The sequence below is a fragment of the Manis javanica genome, chromosome 5 (assembly GCF_040802235.1).
Source record: "Manis javanica isolate MJ-LG chromosome 5, MJ_LKY, whole genome shotgun sequence".
Classification (NCBI taxonomy): domain Eukaryota; kingdom Metazoa; phylum Chordata; class Mammalia; order Pholidota; family Manidae; genus Manis; species Manis javanica.
In genome coordinates this window covers 154,920,743-154,935,279 of record NC_133160.1, presented here as the reverse complement: position 1 = coordinate 154,935,279, position 14,537 = coordinate 154,920,743, and the positions used below count along the sequence as shown (strand labels likewise).

Below are 14,537 nucleotides of genomic sequence, written 5' to 3'. Positions count from 1 at the left end.
CAAGGGTCATCAGTTAAAATGGCAGCTCGGAGATAAAAATCCTCCACTTTAACAGGCACTCGTAAAATGATGCCACCGGCCCTTCTGTTTGGAAAGAGAGCAATTAGGAGCTTAACAACAATTATTAAGTATTCTTGAATTTAATGGGCTTGAGCCGGCCCCTTACCCCGTGTGCACCAGGGCTCAGCAGCAGACTCCGTTCTCCTGATGGGGCCTCCCCAGGGCATCGCACCTTGAATTTGGTTTGGTTCCTTCCTTTCTGGGATGGAGCCTCTTGCTCTTCTACTGCTTTCCTGTCCCCACATTTGAAACTACTTTTCATCCCAAGAAGAGAGCTCATGATAATGGCCAGAGTGCAGTCAGCCCATTTGTTTTCTTATATTCTTTTTCCTTTCTTTCTTGGACCCGTTTGCTCTTCTTTTCATTCCTTTTGTTTGTTCATTCTATTCATTCTCTCATTCATGTATCCATGTCATTGCTTCAATAAATATTTATTAAATAATGTCTATGTATCAGGAAGTAAGAATGTTGATTCCTAGGGACTGAGCAGTATACCCGTCAGGAATTCAGCCTGCAAAGATCTCACCCTTGGGGGGGAGAGTGCCACACAAGTGTAAGCAGAGGGGAAAAAGCGGAGCACTGTGGGTGTGCATAGGATCTGCTCCTAAGAGTTGGACAAGGCTACATTTGACCTATGACCTGCAAGATGAGCAGTAGTTTGCAGGGGCACTCCAGACAAAACAGACAGCAGGTGCAAAGGCCCTGAGGCACAGGGCAGTATAGCTCAGCAAAGGGGCTGAGATTAGTGCTACAGAGCTGAAAGGTGAGGTCACTACTGGCAAGAGATGTGACTGGAGAATCAGGAGAGGCCAGATAATGGAGGGCCTAGAACACCATGGCTGGGAGATGGGATTGGATTTGGAAGGCAAGGCTGGAACAGCAAGCGGCATGATAAATAAAAAAATAAATGAAGGATTAACCCATTCTCCACTGCAAAGTCATAGCCACCTTTGAACAGGGGCCTCTGAGTTTCTCAAGATGTCTGGTGTCATTACGGAATGAGTAATCTGGCCTTAATGTTGATGACTGGGGGTGGGGGTAAGGGGGAGGATGACCGTGACTCATAGGGCCCTGAAAATAAACCAGCCCTATAACTTTAGATGCAGATGAGAATAAATGGAATCTGGGGCTTGCTGCAGTCAATTTTTTTTGAGGGAAAGAGGCTGGATACTGAGATATGGGGTCTGTGGAACATTTTAACATCTTCCCTGCACATTTTGGCAGGTAAATTACTTAACAGACCATGAATATGAGTCATTAAATTTCAAACCTTGGGTGAGAAAACCAAGTTTGATAAATGTGTCCAGCTACTAGAATAAAGACCCAGAGTGCAAGCAAATCATCAAGTTCAGACTGTGCCAATGCGAAAGGAGCCCCAGGCCTGTGCTTAGTGTTTTACAAACACACACACACAAAGTATATATACACACACTGACATTCTTATACAGCATATTCACACACACACACACACACACACTCACACACATGCTCTCCCTTTCTTTCCTTAAAATATCAGTTGCAAACATCAATTCCTAAACTATCTCATGCCTAAAAGGTGATAAAATTAGCAGTGACCAAAAGATGAAGCAGAAATATATTTAGGAAATTTGGGGTAGAGAGGTAGTTCATTAAAAAAAAAAGAAATCACTCAATTGAGAAGAACGATAAATCCAAAAATCACATCTTCAAAATGTTTCAGTATTCTGTGGGTTTACAATGTCTCAAAAATTCCTGTAGTATTTTTATGAGTTTAAAGGAAACCACTGCACATGTTTCATTGTATTCTCTAGAAAACCTTGTCCTGCTGTTATCACTTGAGGAAGTGACTAAGAAGATCTGGCTTCTAATTAGTGACCAAACTCCGAGGTTATAGAACTTAAATCCTTTTAATGATGCTTAAAACCATACCAGAGGTTAACTTGTCCAGTGTTATTTAGAACCCTGCTTAGGCATTCTCTCCCAACCCCTATTTCATGACTGGGAACAGTAAATCTAATTTTTCAATACATATTAATCCAAGAGGTTAAAAAAATGTTTTTAAGGAATTAAGTGGAGAAAAGGCCCCGTAAGGAAGGCTTCCTAAATATGCCCTCAGATCCAGCTTCTCAAGTCAGTAGGCACAAAATCCTCTCTGACCTTTTGCTATGGAAGAGTTCATTGGATAATCCACACCTTTCCATGCATTTTTTAAAGAGCCAGCATCTTTCAGAATGGTGCCTTTCAATAGCCAACAACTCAGAAACAACGAAAGTCACCACCATTTGTCAAGGAATTTGGTAACGTTTAAAAGACATTTCCCAAGAAAGCACCACCTCCCTGCCATGCAGTTTTCTGGAGTCTGACTCCAGTGGCCATCTCTGCTGTGAAAGCTGCCTTTGGCTTCTATCTTGGCAAAACAGGAAATTATTTGGGGGGACAGAATTAAACTTTGATAGTTTTTCTTTCTTTTCTCTATCTTACTTTTGTTCGTAGCTTCAGCTGGGAGAGAGCACACACATTTAGTTTGGAGTTTATGAGTTCATATTTTATAATTAACGTTGCCAACAGGGGAGTTTGATTAATACCAAGCAGTGGATTTTGAGCAATGTTCCATACAAATTGCCAAATTTAGCAATAAAATAAATTGGTTATGTGAACATAATTAGTAGGATGACTACTTAAAATTCAAAACTGAATGTGAATAATTCCAAATCATCTGAGCCACAAATCCATTATTTGTATAGAAGGGGAAGAGTATAGCATTTGGGTTTTATTTTGCCCTCAACCACAATGTTATTCACCACCAAGCTGAACAAAATGAAACTTCTACAATGGGTTGTGACAATATTTTAGAGCAATCCAGAAATACATACAAACCCGTGTGTGCGCACACACAAAAGGGAATATAATAACAATAAGAAATGCTAAACTGTGGATTTTCACTGCAAATGTAAAAACTGTAACAAAATTTTCAGCAAATGCTGCATTACTTTGTTCTGATGTGCTGTATAGAAATCCCCAGCACACAATTGTGCTGGAGAGCTTTATCCCTTTAAATATTCACTGTACCTTATTGTCACCCTGGACTTCTCCAAGCCTTTGCTGAAGTTCTTTAATTTCTTCTCCCAGATGTTTATTTCGGTCCTGAGAATCTCTCAATAGTTGTGCAAGATTAGCCTGGAAATATCAAGACATTGTGAAATACGATCAGAAACAAAAGAGTGGATAAATGTGGGGCTTTATCAGGCTAACTGAGGCTGGCATCCAAGCCCAGCTGAACGGCACAAAGCCCATTAGAGTAAAAGCATATATGAACGCAGCAAGTGTGCGAATTATGGCACAACAGCTGCATGCAGGGAAATGTATTGGCTGTGAACCTCAGTTGGGGGATGTTCTTTATTTCCAGAATGGTTCACAGAAGAGTAATGTAGGAGTCAATCACATTCAAATTAAAATATATATATATATTGAGGCTTCTCACTAACAATCTTGCAAGTGGACATAAAATTCAATTCTAAAATGTGGGCCAACAATATAGGAAATGCCTTCTTTTCCTTGTTTAGATAGGTTTTTTTTTGTCTTCAGATGTATCTTGCTTAATGAGCTTTCCTTTGATACCTCAATGCCCAGAATTTTGATCACAAAATAAGGCAGCCAGAGATGAGACAAGTGATACATGGTTTCAGAAATCAGGATCCAGAGGCAGCTCAACAGTCTCCAGGGCTGGTTTTCTCACCTCCTTACTCCCTGTTCGTGTTCCCATAGTACCAAACAGTGAGGAGGATCACCTGCCAGGCCCATCTTCATGTTGTCATCCCTTCCTTGAGATTTGCCTCCTGCTCAGACCCAGATCTCCCCAGCCCCTGTGGGTGGCTCCTCATCATCCAGCCTCCCCATCTCAATCCAGCTCCATCTCACACCGTCACTGGCCCTGCTTCTGGAGCATGTGAGCACCTCCAACTACACTTCCACCCCTTGTTCAAGATCCCCGAACCTGGGATTGCTAACTCTCCCCAACTACGTACATGCCTTCCTCTACTGCAGCCTTTAGCATACGTTCCACTTTGCCTCATGTGGCTTCCTGTTCTAGGGAACTATTTGCATTTGGCTAGCTATGACTTGCTCACTTCTCACCTGGCTTATTGTGTTCTCATTTAACTTTAGCAAGAAGACTGCAAGCTACTGAAAGGAGGAACTCCTCACGTATGTTGCTCCAGCAAGTGCTTGCGTTCCAGCGAGTGTTTTAAAGACTCGTGATAAACGAATGAAGGAAGGAGGGAAGGAAACAGCCAGCAGTTAGACTATGACTACTGGACAGGAACCACTCAGAAACGTCACACAGGCATTTTAAAGGTCATCTTATAGATTCCTTTCATGTTATAGCTGAAGAAATCCAAATCCAGAGATATTAGGGGACGAGGGTAACTCTAATGGCTAAATCTGCAAAGATTTCAATGCTAATACTTTTGGGAATACTCTGGTATGTTAGGTGCAAAAAAGGGAGTAATGGTGAAAGAAAATAAAGCTTAAACTTTGGCTTATCCTGGACTCTGCACTTTATCTCATAGCCCATATTCCGTCTATTGCGGTATCTGGTTGTCTCTACCCTTAAAGTATCTCCCCACCTAATTGAGCTCCCCCAGAGCTCACCTCCTTGTTGTTCCCCGTATGTGCCACACAAGATCGCATCCCAGCGCTGCTGCACTGCTCTGACTGCATTCTCTCTCTCCAGAATACCTCTTGGCTCCCTCCCTCACTTTTTTCAGGCCTTTATTCAAAGGTCACCATCCCAACGGGGCCACTGCACCACCTGATCTAGTATTACAACCTGCCCACCTCCACCCTAAACTCTCAAGCCCTTTGCCCTACACTATTTTTTTCCCACAGCACTAGCCCTTTCTTAACATACCATGCAATTTACTTCATTGTTTATTGCTTACTATTTATTTCCCATGTCCCTCTCTATAGAAGTTCCACGAAGGGAGACTGGAACTTTGTTCTCTCTACTGATCTCCCTAAACACTCAGTAGATGTTCTGTAAATATTTTTAAAATGAGAAATACTACACTGGGCCTGGAGGTTGCAGCCTCAGCCAAGGGACCTGGAATAAAAACAATATGGACCAACATGGAAACCAGTGACTGGCATGAAGTCTTGCATTAAAAAATTCTACTCATTCATGCTCACTGGATTTAACCAAGTCCTGAGTTCATCTCACTTACTTGTGAACATTAGTCAATAATACCATCTAATCTTCAACTCTCTATTGGCAGAGTTCATATCTTATAATAGCTACATTCTAATTTCCCCAGATTTCCATTCCCTCTGGTAAAAACTTGGTAAAAGATAAGGAAAATTCCCATTTTAGAGTAAGAAAGCAATGAAACAAGAGATATTGTCACTAACAGCTTTTGGAAATTTTTCCCAGTGGAATTAGATAGTTGTACCCCAATGCTGCCACTTATTGGGCTGGTCTTGAACCTCCTGAATTTCCCCATCTGTAAATGGGGCTGACCATACATACTTAATGTGGTGGTTTGATGTTTCAGCTGAATAATGAACAGAGGACACCTACCACAGTGCCTGACATACAGTAGGTGCTGGTTAAAGGCTGGTCACCTCCCTCTCAGTGGCTTCAACTCAAGCACTCAGTATACAGTTGGGCAGATGTGACCAAATGCCTCCTTGGACACAGCTGGCACCTTTGTGACCCTGCCCCTTCACTGTTCCTTATTCATCCACTCATTTACATAAGAAACATGTTTTTGAGCACCTACCACGTGCCAGGCACTGTTTTAGACTCCAGAGATATACAGCAGTGAACACTACAGACAAAACCCCTGGCCCTTGTAAACTTAGATTTTAATAGATGACATTACATTAATTACATTACAGTCAAATATTGATCCAGTAGTTGAATAATGAGTGCTATGGAGAAAAACTAAGCAGGCAAAGGGAACAGAGTGTGCCAGGGGAAAGTGACACAGAAGACCTCACTGAGAAGGCCACATTTAAACCAGGACTTGAAAAGGGACAGAGAATGGGTGTGAGGCTTGTGGATCCACCAGGGGGAAGTTCCAGGTTAGGGAAAAAGCAACCGGCTCCTGCTCCCTGCCCCCCATCAACTCAGAAGACTTCCATTTCGGAGAGCAGCTCAAGGCCACAAGGGCAGGCTGACCCCAGAGACTGCAGTGAAGTAGAGGGGTGATTCCCTTCTTGATTTTCCTGTCCTGGTCCCTCCCCTCCATCCCATTGCTCTCCTGCCTTAGCGCAAGGTATCGCCAGTGGGTGGCCTCTGCTTTTCCTCCACGGAACTCCAGAACACTTCCCAGACATCAGCTCAGCAAGCATAATCCCTGTCCAACAGATGCAGGGCCAGGCCCCCAGGCCGGGGTGACGGGCTCAGAGGGGGGTGAGGGGTGCAGGAACAGCCACCGCCTATACACCGTCAGCATCTGAAGGAGACATAGCAAGATTCACCTTCACGGGACCTGTCTTTTCTTAAACGGTGGAAGAGATGCTTGGGAAAAAAATGCTTGTAGGAGTAACAGTGAAAATTTAACAAAAGAAAAAAAAAACCCTGCAGTGCCCCTAACCTTCCCATTTTGAGTCAGTAATGGCTTGAGCCCCTCAGGTGGGTGGTGTAACTGCAGTAGCTAAAGAAGTGCAACCCCATCTATCAGTGATGAAAGGCCATTCTCCAACTCTACCCTGTCAGAGCTCAGGACATTTGAAAAATATAACAAAAATCAATACTAGGAAAATGAATTTAAGAAGACATCAAAATAAAACTCTAAGTCTGTTAGATTGCACAGACATAAAATCATGCTGTCAAATTGCTTTAAAAGTTTTGGAACAACCTTCTAATTCCTGTGCTCCTCTTGTCATGGACCTGGCGCTGATCTTTGGGACTCACTTTAAATAGCACTGAGCTCAGCACTGCTCCCAGGTATCTGGATATTGGGACAGGGCAGGCACCAGGTATGTACATCAAGGTTTCCAGTAATACATGAAGCAGAGGACAAGGCTGCTTCCGGAAACTGATTTAGAGACCCAGTGATGTGATCGCCAAACAGTATTTACTGTGAAGCCTGACTGAAAAGAAATCTACCAAAATAAAGTGAGGCATTTCTACAGCAGCTGCAAAACAATGGTCAATTAGATTCATGTCACTTCCAAACGGGCTCACAGCAAATCTACCCTGGCTTTGAAATGGACCTTTGGGATAGGGTGGGGTGGGGAAGGCACCCCACTTAAAAGCAGGTGAACTGTAATTTTCTTTTATATTTTACAAGCTGGATTACTTGTCAACACACAATTCTTTTCTATTCAGTCCTTCCACCTCCTCACCTCCAAAACAATCACTCTGAAAACTAGAAAATGACTATTCTGATATGGTACCTAATTCCTTGACATACACCTTAAAGAACAAAAAAAGAGAGAGAAAGAAAGAAAAGTAGTATATTTCAAAGCACTCAAAATAGAGGAGAAAAGTTCACACAATTCTTTCGACCAAAAATAACACCCATGACTCACATACATTCACTATAACAATCCATCAAGCTAACACACGGCTCCTGCTTATAATTTATCAGCTATGCAGAGTATTTTGTCTTCGTGTTATTGAGAAGGACTCTGTGACCATCAGTTTAGAATAGCAGCACTGTGTAAAGGAAATGTCAGGGAAAAAGTTGCAGACCGTCTAACAATGGGAAGGATTTCACAGGGAAGGAAAAATAAATCTCTGGGGTAGGGGGTAGCATAAATAGCAAAACATGAAAAGGTTTAAAAAGAAGCCTCTTTTAAATATTCAGATCTAGCCAGGGCTGCTGTTAAAGGTTGACATTTTAGCTCTGATAATAGCAGAATGCTGAATACAGTGGAATATATTGCAGAATCTTATATTTAAGCCACTCTTTCAAGCTAGGAGTTTATCTATAAAAATTTGTGATGGGGAAGGGAGGGAGGAGAGATGTGATGAAAATATAGCAAGGACACCAAGACGGAAGCATATTACTTTCTCCATTCTGACACACCTTGCTTTGTCACGGAACACTGCAACCCCCAATCACACTAATGCCCGCAGGAGTGTTCTGCCAAGCCAGGGCTTGGTGTGGGAACTACAATGCTCAGGGAAATTCTCTCTACACAGAGATGAAGGCTACAAGCCCTGACAGCTGTTGTGAAGGCAGAGACTGGAGAGTTGAGGGAGCAGTGTGGATGTTGGTCCAACCTGTCCACCTTTTTGCAGAAATTCTCACTGAGGCCGATGAGTCACGTGGGCAAAGGGGGCTGTTCCTCTACCTTTGTTCAAGTCCTGCTGCTTCCTAAACTCTAGCTCTTGCTTCCACCACTGTGTTTCATTTCCCCCACAAATGCCACAAAATATGTCAGAATAGTTTACATTACAGAGACATTTTTTAAACTTAAAAGAAATGATGGGAGATTTTTAAAAAAAGGACAATGACAATCACTATTAAGGACTCCTGCTTTCAAGATTAAGTAATCAACACTGTTCACGAGCAAGGAATTTCAGGATACTAGTTGCAAGAAACAGCCCTAAGTCTTTTAAATGGGGAGCAAAGGATCCACGATATACTACTTCTCTCCCTGAAATGAAATGAAAGCATGGATATAAGGGGATCAGATATGCCATTCCAAAATATGTCCCTTTGTCACCAGATTATTTTGAGCTGAAGGCAATTGAGAACCAGCAGAGAGAGCATTCTCTTCCCTTCCCTTTTCTGCCTAAACGTAGGGCATAAATTGTCATTTGTGAAGGTGTCCCATCCTCTGCCTACCATGAAGAAGACCGGAATAAGCAAGTAACAAACAAACCTTACTGAAATAACTCCTGTCTTCACTAGTTTCCCCATATATTTTCAAGTCACTTTCCCACAATTTACCTTCACTTGAACCCCAAAACCCCTTTCTTTTGTTAAAATGGCACCAAAGCCTAGAAGGCTAACCACTGCTTTGAGTCTCACTTCTTTTCTGTGAAGTCCTGAGCATGTAAAATATTTGTATTTTTTTGTATGCTTTTTTCTCCTGTTAATCTGCCTTTTGCCAGTTAAAGTTGCAGGCCCCCATTCACTGAACAGAAGAAGTTAGAGAAGTTTTCCTTCTCTGAAAGATAAAAACAAAATGAAAGTGATGAAAAGTTTAAGATGAAATAAAGTGAACCTCTTCACCTTGTGCTAGCCCGGACACTGGGAAAATCAGTACAAGGGGCAGGCTACATGTTTTTACCTAAGTCTAAATAGTTGAGACCAGCGACCAGGAGGGGAAAGGGGTAATATTCTAGGAACAATCCCTCCAGTCATCCTCAATCTTTGTAATTTACTAGATACACATTAATGCAGTAACCTAGCCATGGAAAAGTTACTGTCCATCATCAGGTGAACTTGAGGGACACCAGAGAGAGTTTTGTAACTCACGCCTCAACATATCAAAACAGGAATTCAAAACTGGGAAGGAAAAGAAACAAGAGAGAGACAGAGAGTCACGTAAAGGCTTAACCAAGACGCTTCCTCAAGAAGAGTAAGGAAAAGAGAGGGAACGCAATAGAGACTGAGACAAGATTTAGAAGACGCTGCTAATCACAAGTTAAAAATACTCTGGACCTCTTAAAACCACACCTTCAATAGCGGAAAGTTCTAGATCAAACACAAATATGTAAAACAAAAAAAAAAAAAAAGTGTTGGGTGAACCATTAAGTGTGCCTAATGCATGTGACTGATAGCAAATTTAATCGCAATTCTACCCTGCTGCTTTGGTCTCCGCAACTCCTGTGTTGATGGTAATAGAGTGAACTTGCTTTGCTGAGCAAGAGCCCCCTAGTCATTTCAGCTGCCAAAGTGATGACCTCTGCTACGGCGACCGCTTGCTTATTGACAAAAAACAACCACCAGGAGCTTATTTTCCATACAAATTTTTTGGCTCGTGTGAGGAGCCCTCAGCAGCCTACTCCCACTTCATAATCTCAAAACACACACTTGCAGCTGAATGCATTTCCAGGCCCACAGGCAAACACTCTTCAATAGGTTTAGGAGGTTGCTATTTAAATAACTGTTTGCTTAATCTTGGCTATTATGACTCTGCATCTGCCACTTCGTGGCTCCTTTAATAGCTTCAAGTTCTTCAGGCTCTTTGAGCCTAAATTTCCTCATCTGTAAATTGGGGAGTGCTCTCACCTGCTTTACAAAATCATTGCAAGGATTCAAACGGCTCCTATACCATGATGCACTAGTGTTCAGAATACAGTTCCTGCTGTTACGATGTGGGAGGGCTCCCACAGGCTGGACCCTGGATGGCTTTGGAGTTTCCTTCGTGTAACAGTGAAGTACGGTTCAAAGAGTTGGGAAACAAACATCTCAAAGCACTCCAGATCTCTGAAGGAAGTTTTAGGTTCTGAGCATCAAACCCGGACACACACAAAGCTGCTCTGATTCACAGTCACAGGGGGACTGTAATAAGATCCACCAGGAAGACTTTTCTACTGAAGTAAAAGCCTCCTACCATCCTACAAAGGGCCACTCTGTGTCCTGATTTCTCCAGGGTTGTCATCCTGGCACATGTCACCATCTAAATAAGCCATCACTTTTTAAGGGAAGAAAGCAAAGGCTCCCAGCTGGACCACGAGGAACAACTCCTGTGATATGTCTGCTTAGAAATGAGAACAGGAAAAGACAAAGATGTGTTTCACTGTCCATTCAAGGAGGAATTTGAAAGGGGAACATGGGCTGCTGCCATGACCCCAAAGAATCCCATCTTATAAGAAGATTAACCCAAGATAATTTAAATTCCCCTTTCTCTCCTTTGGAGGAACTGCTCATTTAGCAGAAGAAAATATTTAAAGGGTCATTTGAGAGCTTTTGGTGATCGCTAGCTGCAAGTGCAAAGAGGTGCTCTGTGTACAGTTCTGCCTGGAGTATCAAGAAGAAATTTTCATTTCAATATCCCATGAGAAGCTATTAGTGCGATCACTGCTGTCACAACTTCTTCCCAGCTTCTTTAACGGATGATTTGCCATTGGCAATTGAGTTGTTTTAAAAAGGATTGTAAGTTCTAAAAGAAAGCCTCAACCGATTGTATTTCTAGAACAAACATGAAAGTTCTGGTCTGTCCTCTGAGCAGGAGACAAAAATGCAAGAAAATATTATAGCCAGATACGGGTTGCCACAGGAAAGAACACTGGCTTCACAGCGACAGTTTCTAGCTCCCAGCTCAGTTTCTGGTTCTCCACCGCTCCTAAGCAGAGGGCTTCAAATAAAGCACCTCATCTCTGGCTTCCAAAGGAGGACTATGATTCTTCTCACGCAGTCAGTCCAAGAGTCGATTACAGAACAAAAAAACCTGAACTAGAGCACTGAACTACAAGTTAGCAGATCTGGATTTTCATTCCACTCTATTAATTTGTGTGATCTTGGACAAGTCACAGGAGAAACAGTAAACAGCCGACATCCACTGAGTGCTCCCCAAGTACGAGGCAATGAGCATTAGAGCATTATCATACCAATCCTCATGAGAACTTTGAATCCATCTCATTATTACCTTCATTTTGAAGGGGAGGAAATTGAGTCTCAGAAAGGTTACATAACTTGCCCAAGATCACCCAGCCAAGTGAAAGGGCTAAATTTGAATCCATACAATTGGATGCTAGAACGTTTTTTGTCATCTACTGCCACTCCGACACTGCCTTGTGACTTTATGAATGACCTAACTTGCAGGTGTGACCTCAGAAGATAGTGGGGAGGTTACATACATACATACATACATGTGTACATGATCTCTGGAAGGTACCAAATCACTAAAAAGTCTGAGAGTGGAGTATTATTTCTGCCTATATTTAAGAAAAATCCTCAATACATTTATAGTCAGTTCAAGCTGCTATAAAAAAAACCACTACAAACTGGGCAGCTTATAAACAACACAAATGTATTTCTCATAGTTCTAAAGGCTGGAAATCCAAGGTCAGGGTAAGGGCCCTTTTCCAGGTTGTAGACTTCTCTTCCTAACCTCGCATGGTAGAGAGCAGAGCAGAGGAAGCAAGCCCTCTGTGGTTCCCAGAAGGGCACTAATCCCATTCATGAGCTCCACCTCATGACCTCGTCAACCCCTAACTAACTCCCAGAGGCTCCACCTACTAATAGCACCACACTGGGGAGTAGAGTTTCACCATGTGAATTTTGGGGGACACACACATTCAGTCCTTAATAGGCTGATCCTAACAATCTCTCCCCCAAATCGAGAACTGAACAGAGGAAGAGTCCAGTGAAGAGAGATCATAGAAATTCCTCCTTTGAAATCAAGAAACAAAAGCCACAGCTTCAAGGCCGATGGGCAAAAAGATGCTCAGTGCAGTCTCCTTTTCCAATATGTGGATCTTTTGGCCTCCACGTCCCATCTGTTAACCTGGCAGCTGGTTCTTGTTTCGGCACCTTCTGCTTACACAGGTGCATTTGCCTTGCGGCTGGAGGGGTAAATACATCACCCACAGTTTTTGCCTTTGGGATAAACATGTAACACAGGTGACACTGGGTCAGGCTGCATGCTTCTAACTCCTTCCTGCTGATGAAAAGTTAAGAAAAATACTTGTGGCTCTTCCTTCCAATACTGGCACAAGAATGGCAAAGCTGAATGCTTCGCACTAAATGGAAACTTTCATTGTAGCCAATGCCTAAAAATGTAATGGTGTATTTTCTTCCTACACTGACCTAATGAAGAGGGTGTCCTATCTTCTTTTGCTCAAAAATCAATCACCTGCTTTTGTAAATAAAATTTTTTTAAATACATTTTAAAGAGGTAAGATTCTCTATTTTTCCAAGTGCTGAAACTATGTCTCCCCACTATTTATCAAGAAGACATTACTTCCATTACTAAGCCAGAATTCTCTCCCTTGCTTTGGGCTATATTTTTCTCTCCATAGCACTGATTATACCATTTAACATCTTATATATTTTAGTTATTATGTTTATTGTCTGCTCATAGCATCCCTGCTAGACTGAAGGTGACTATGTTATTTATCATCCAAATCAAGATACTTTGGTGAGTGAAAAGCATGAATACAAATTATGCCAGAACAAGAACTGTAAATAGAGACAGTCCCGGGAAACCAGAGGTATGGTCACCCTAACTACACTGCAAGTTCTATAAGCTCAGGATTTGGGTCTGGCTTTTTCAATGTAGGCTGTGTCCCTATTGCCTAAATCAGCATAAGACTCCCATAACATGCTCAATAAATACTCTGAATCACTGTGGCTCCAAGCATGAACCCTGAGTAGACTGCAAGGGTTCAGACTCTAGCTTCATCACCAATTAATTACATCATTTCCCTTGGGTGATTTCCTTGACAGCCACGTGCCTCCATCTCATTTGTCAGATGGCAATATAGTAATAGATTTAACCACGTGGTTGTGTGAGAACTAACTGAGATCATCTACAGCGCAAGGCTGGGCACAAGGTCCGGCACACCGCAACAGGGAGCACTCAAAACCATTGGCTGTCATCATCATCATTTGTCATTCTGCATCTGTCTTGAGAAGGCATGTGGAACAGATAGTCATGACCCTGTCTACCCATCACCCTTTCAACATGACAATAGTAGAAGCTGCTTTGTATTTATAGGATGCCTGGCTGACCCTGAAATGGGCCTTTGGTGTGAGCCTGGCCTAGGGAAGTTGAGGGCACCTGAGTCCTGGTAGTAGCTGTTCCTGAGACCCGGCTACATTTCTGCCTCTTATGGTAGCTATTCAAAAACAATGCTTCTGAGCCAGGAAGCTCCTCTTTGGCCCAAGCTACTTCAAGCTGCCAAGTGCAACCAAAAGGGTCCTGACAAGGGCAGTGGTGGGGAGAATCAACACACTGGTATGAAATTGATCCTTTTAAAAGGGGATGGGATCGTGATGAGGAGTAGAGGAAAATAAAATTTTGTTGTGGCTCACTCTGTGCGTGGCACTGGGCTGAAGACTCTACTTGCATTACCTCATTTGTTCCTTATAACCACACTATGTGATAGACCATATAGTTATCCTCATTTCACAGGTGAGAGAGCTGAGACTCAGACACCCAGAGGAACCTTCCCAAGCCCACACAGTTAGTTTGGTGGTTGTCAGTGCTGGCTCCCTCACAGTCCTTCCATCCTAGGTGACTAATCTAAGCCAGTTAATGTACGGTACTTTCCTGGTGACAATATACCAGGAATGGGAGTGTGTCCTACACTAGGGTGAAACAAAGGACTTTTATTCCATGGCTGGGTTTTCTGCCTGTCCTACTTAGGGGAACCAGCCTTAGAAGAAAGCTGATGCTAAATCCAAGAGGAAATTGATGTTAAAATTGGCACAGTGGTAGAGCTGTCAGATAAAATATAGGATGCCCAGTTCAGTTTGAACTTCAAGTGAACAATGAATCATGCTTTAGCATAAGTAACCCCAAATATTGCATGAGGCCTGTTTTTATACCAAAAAAGTATTAACTATCTGAAATTCAAATTGAGCCGG

General features: G+C 42.5%; 1 protein-coding gene across 5 annotated transcripts in view; it reads right to left on the bottom strand.

The window, feature by feature from the left end:
- CCDC149 (coiled-coil domain containing 149) overlaps window positions 1-14,537 on the bottom strand; it is a 92,114-nt gene that overhangs the window by 43,367 nt on the left and 34,210 nt on the right. For all 5 annotated transcript variants that reach the window (XM_036994692.2, XM_036994690.2, XM_036994693.2 and 2 more), the window contains one exon: window positions 3,109-3,216. In XM_036994692.2, the coding sequence (XP_036850587.2) occupies window positions 3,109-3,216 (108 nt within the window). The remainder of the gene's footprint in view (window positions 1-3,108; window positions 3,217-14,537) is intronic.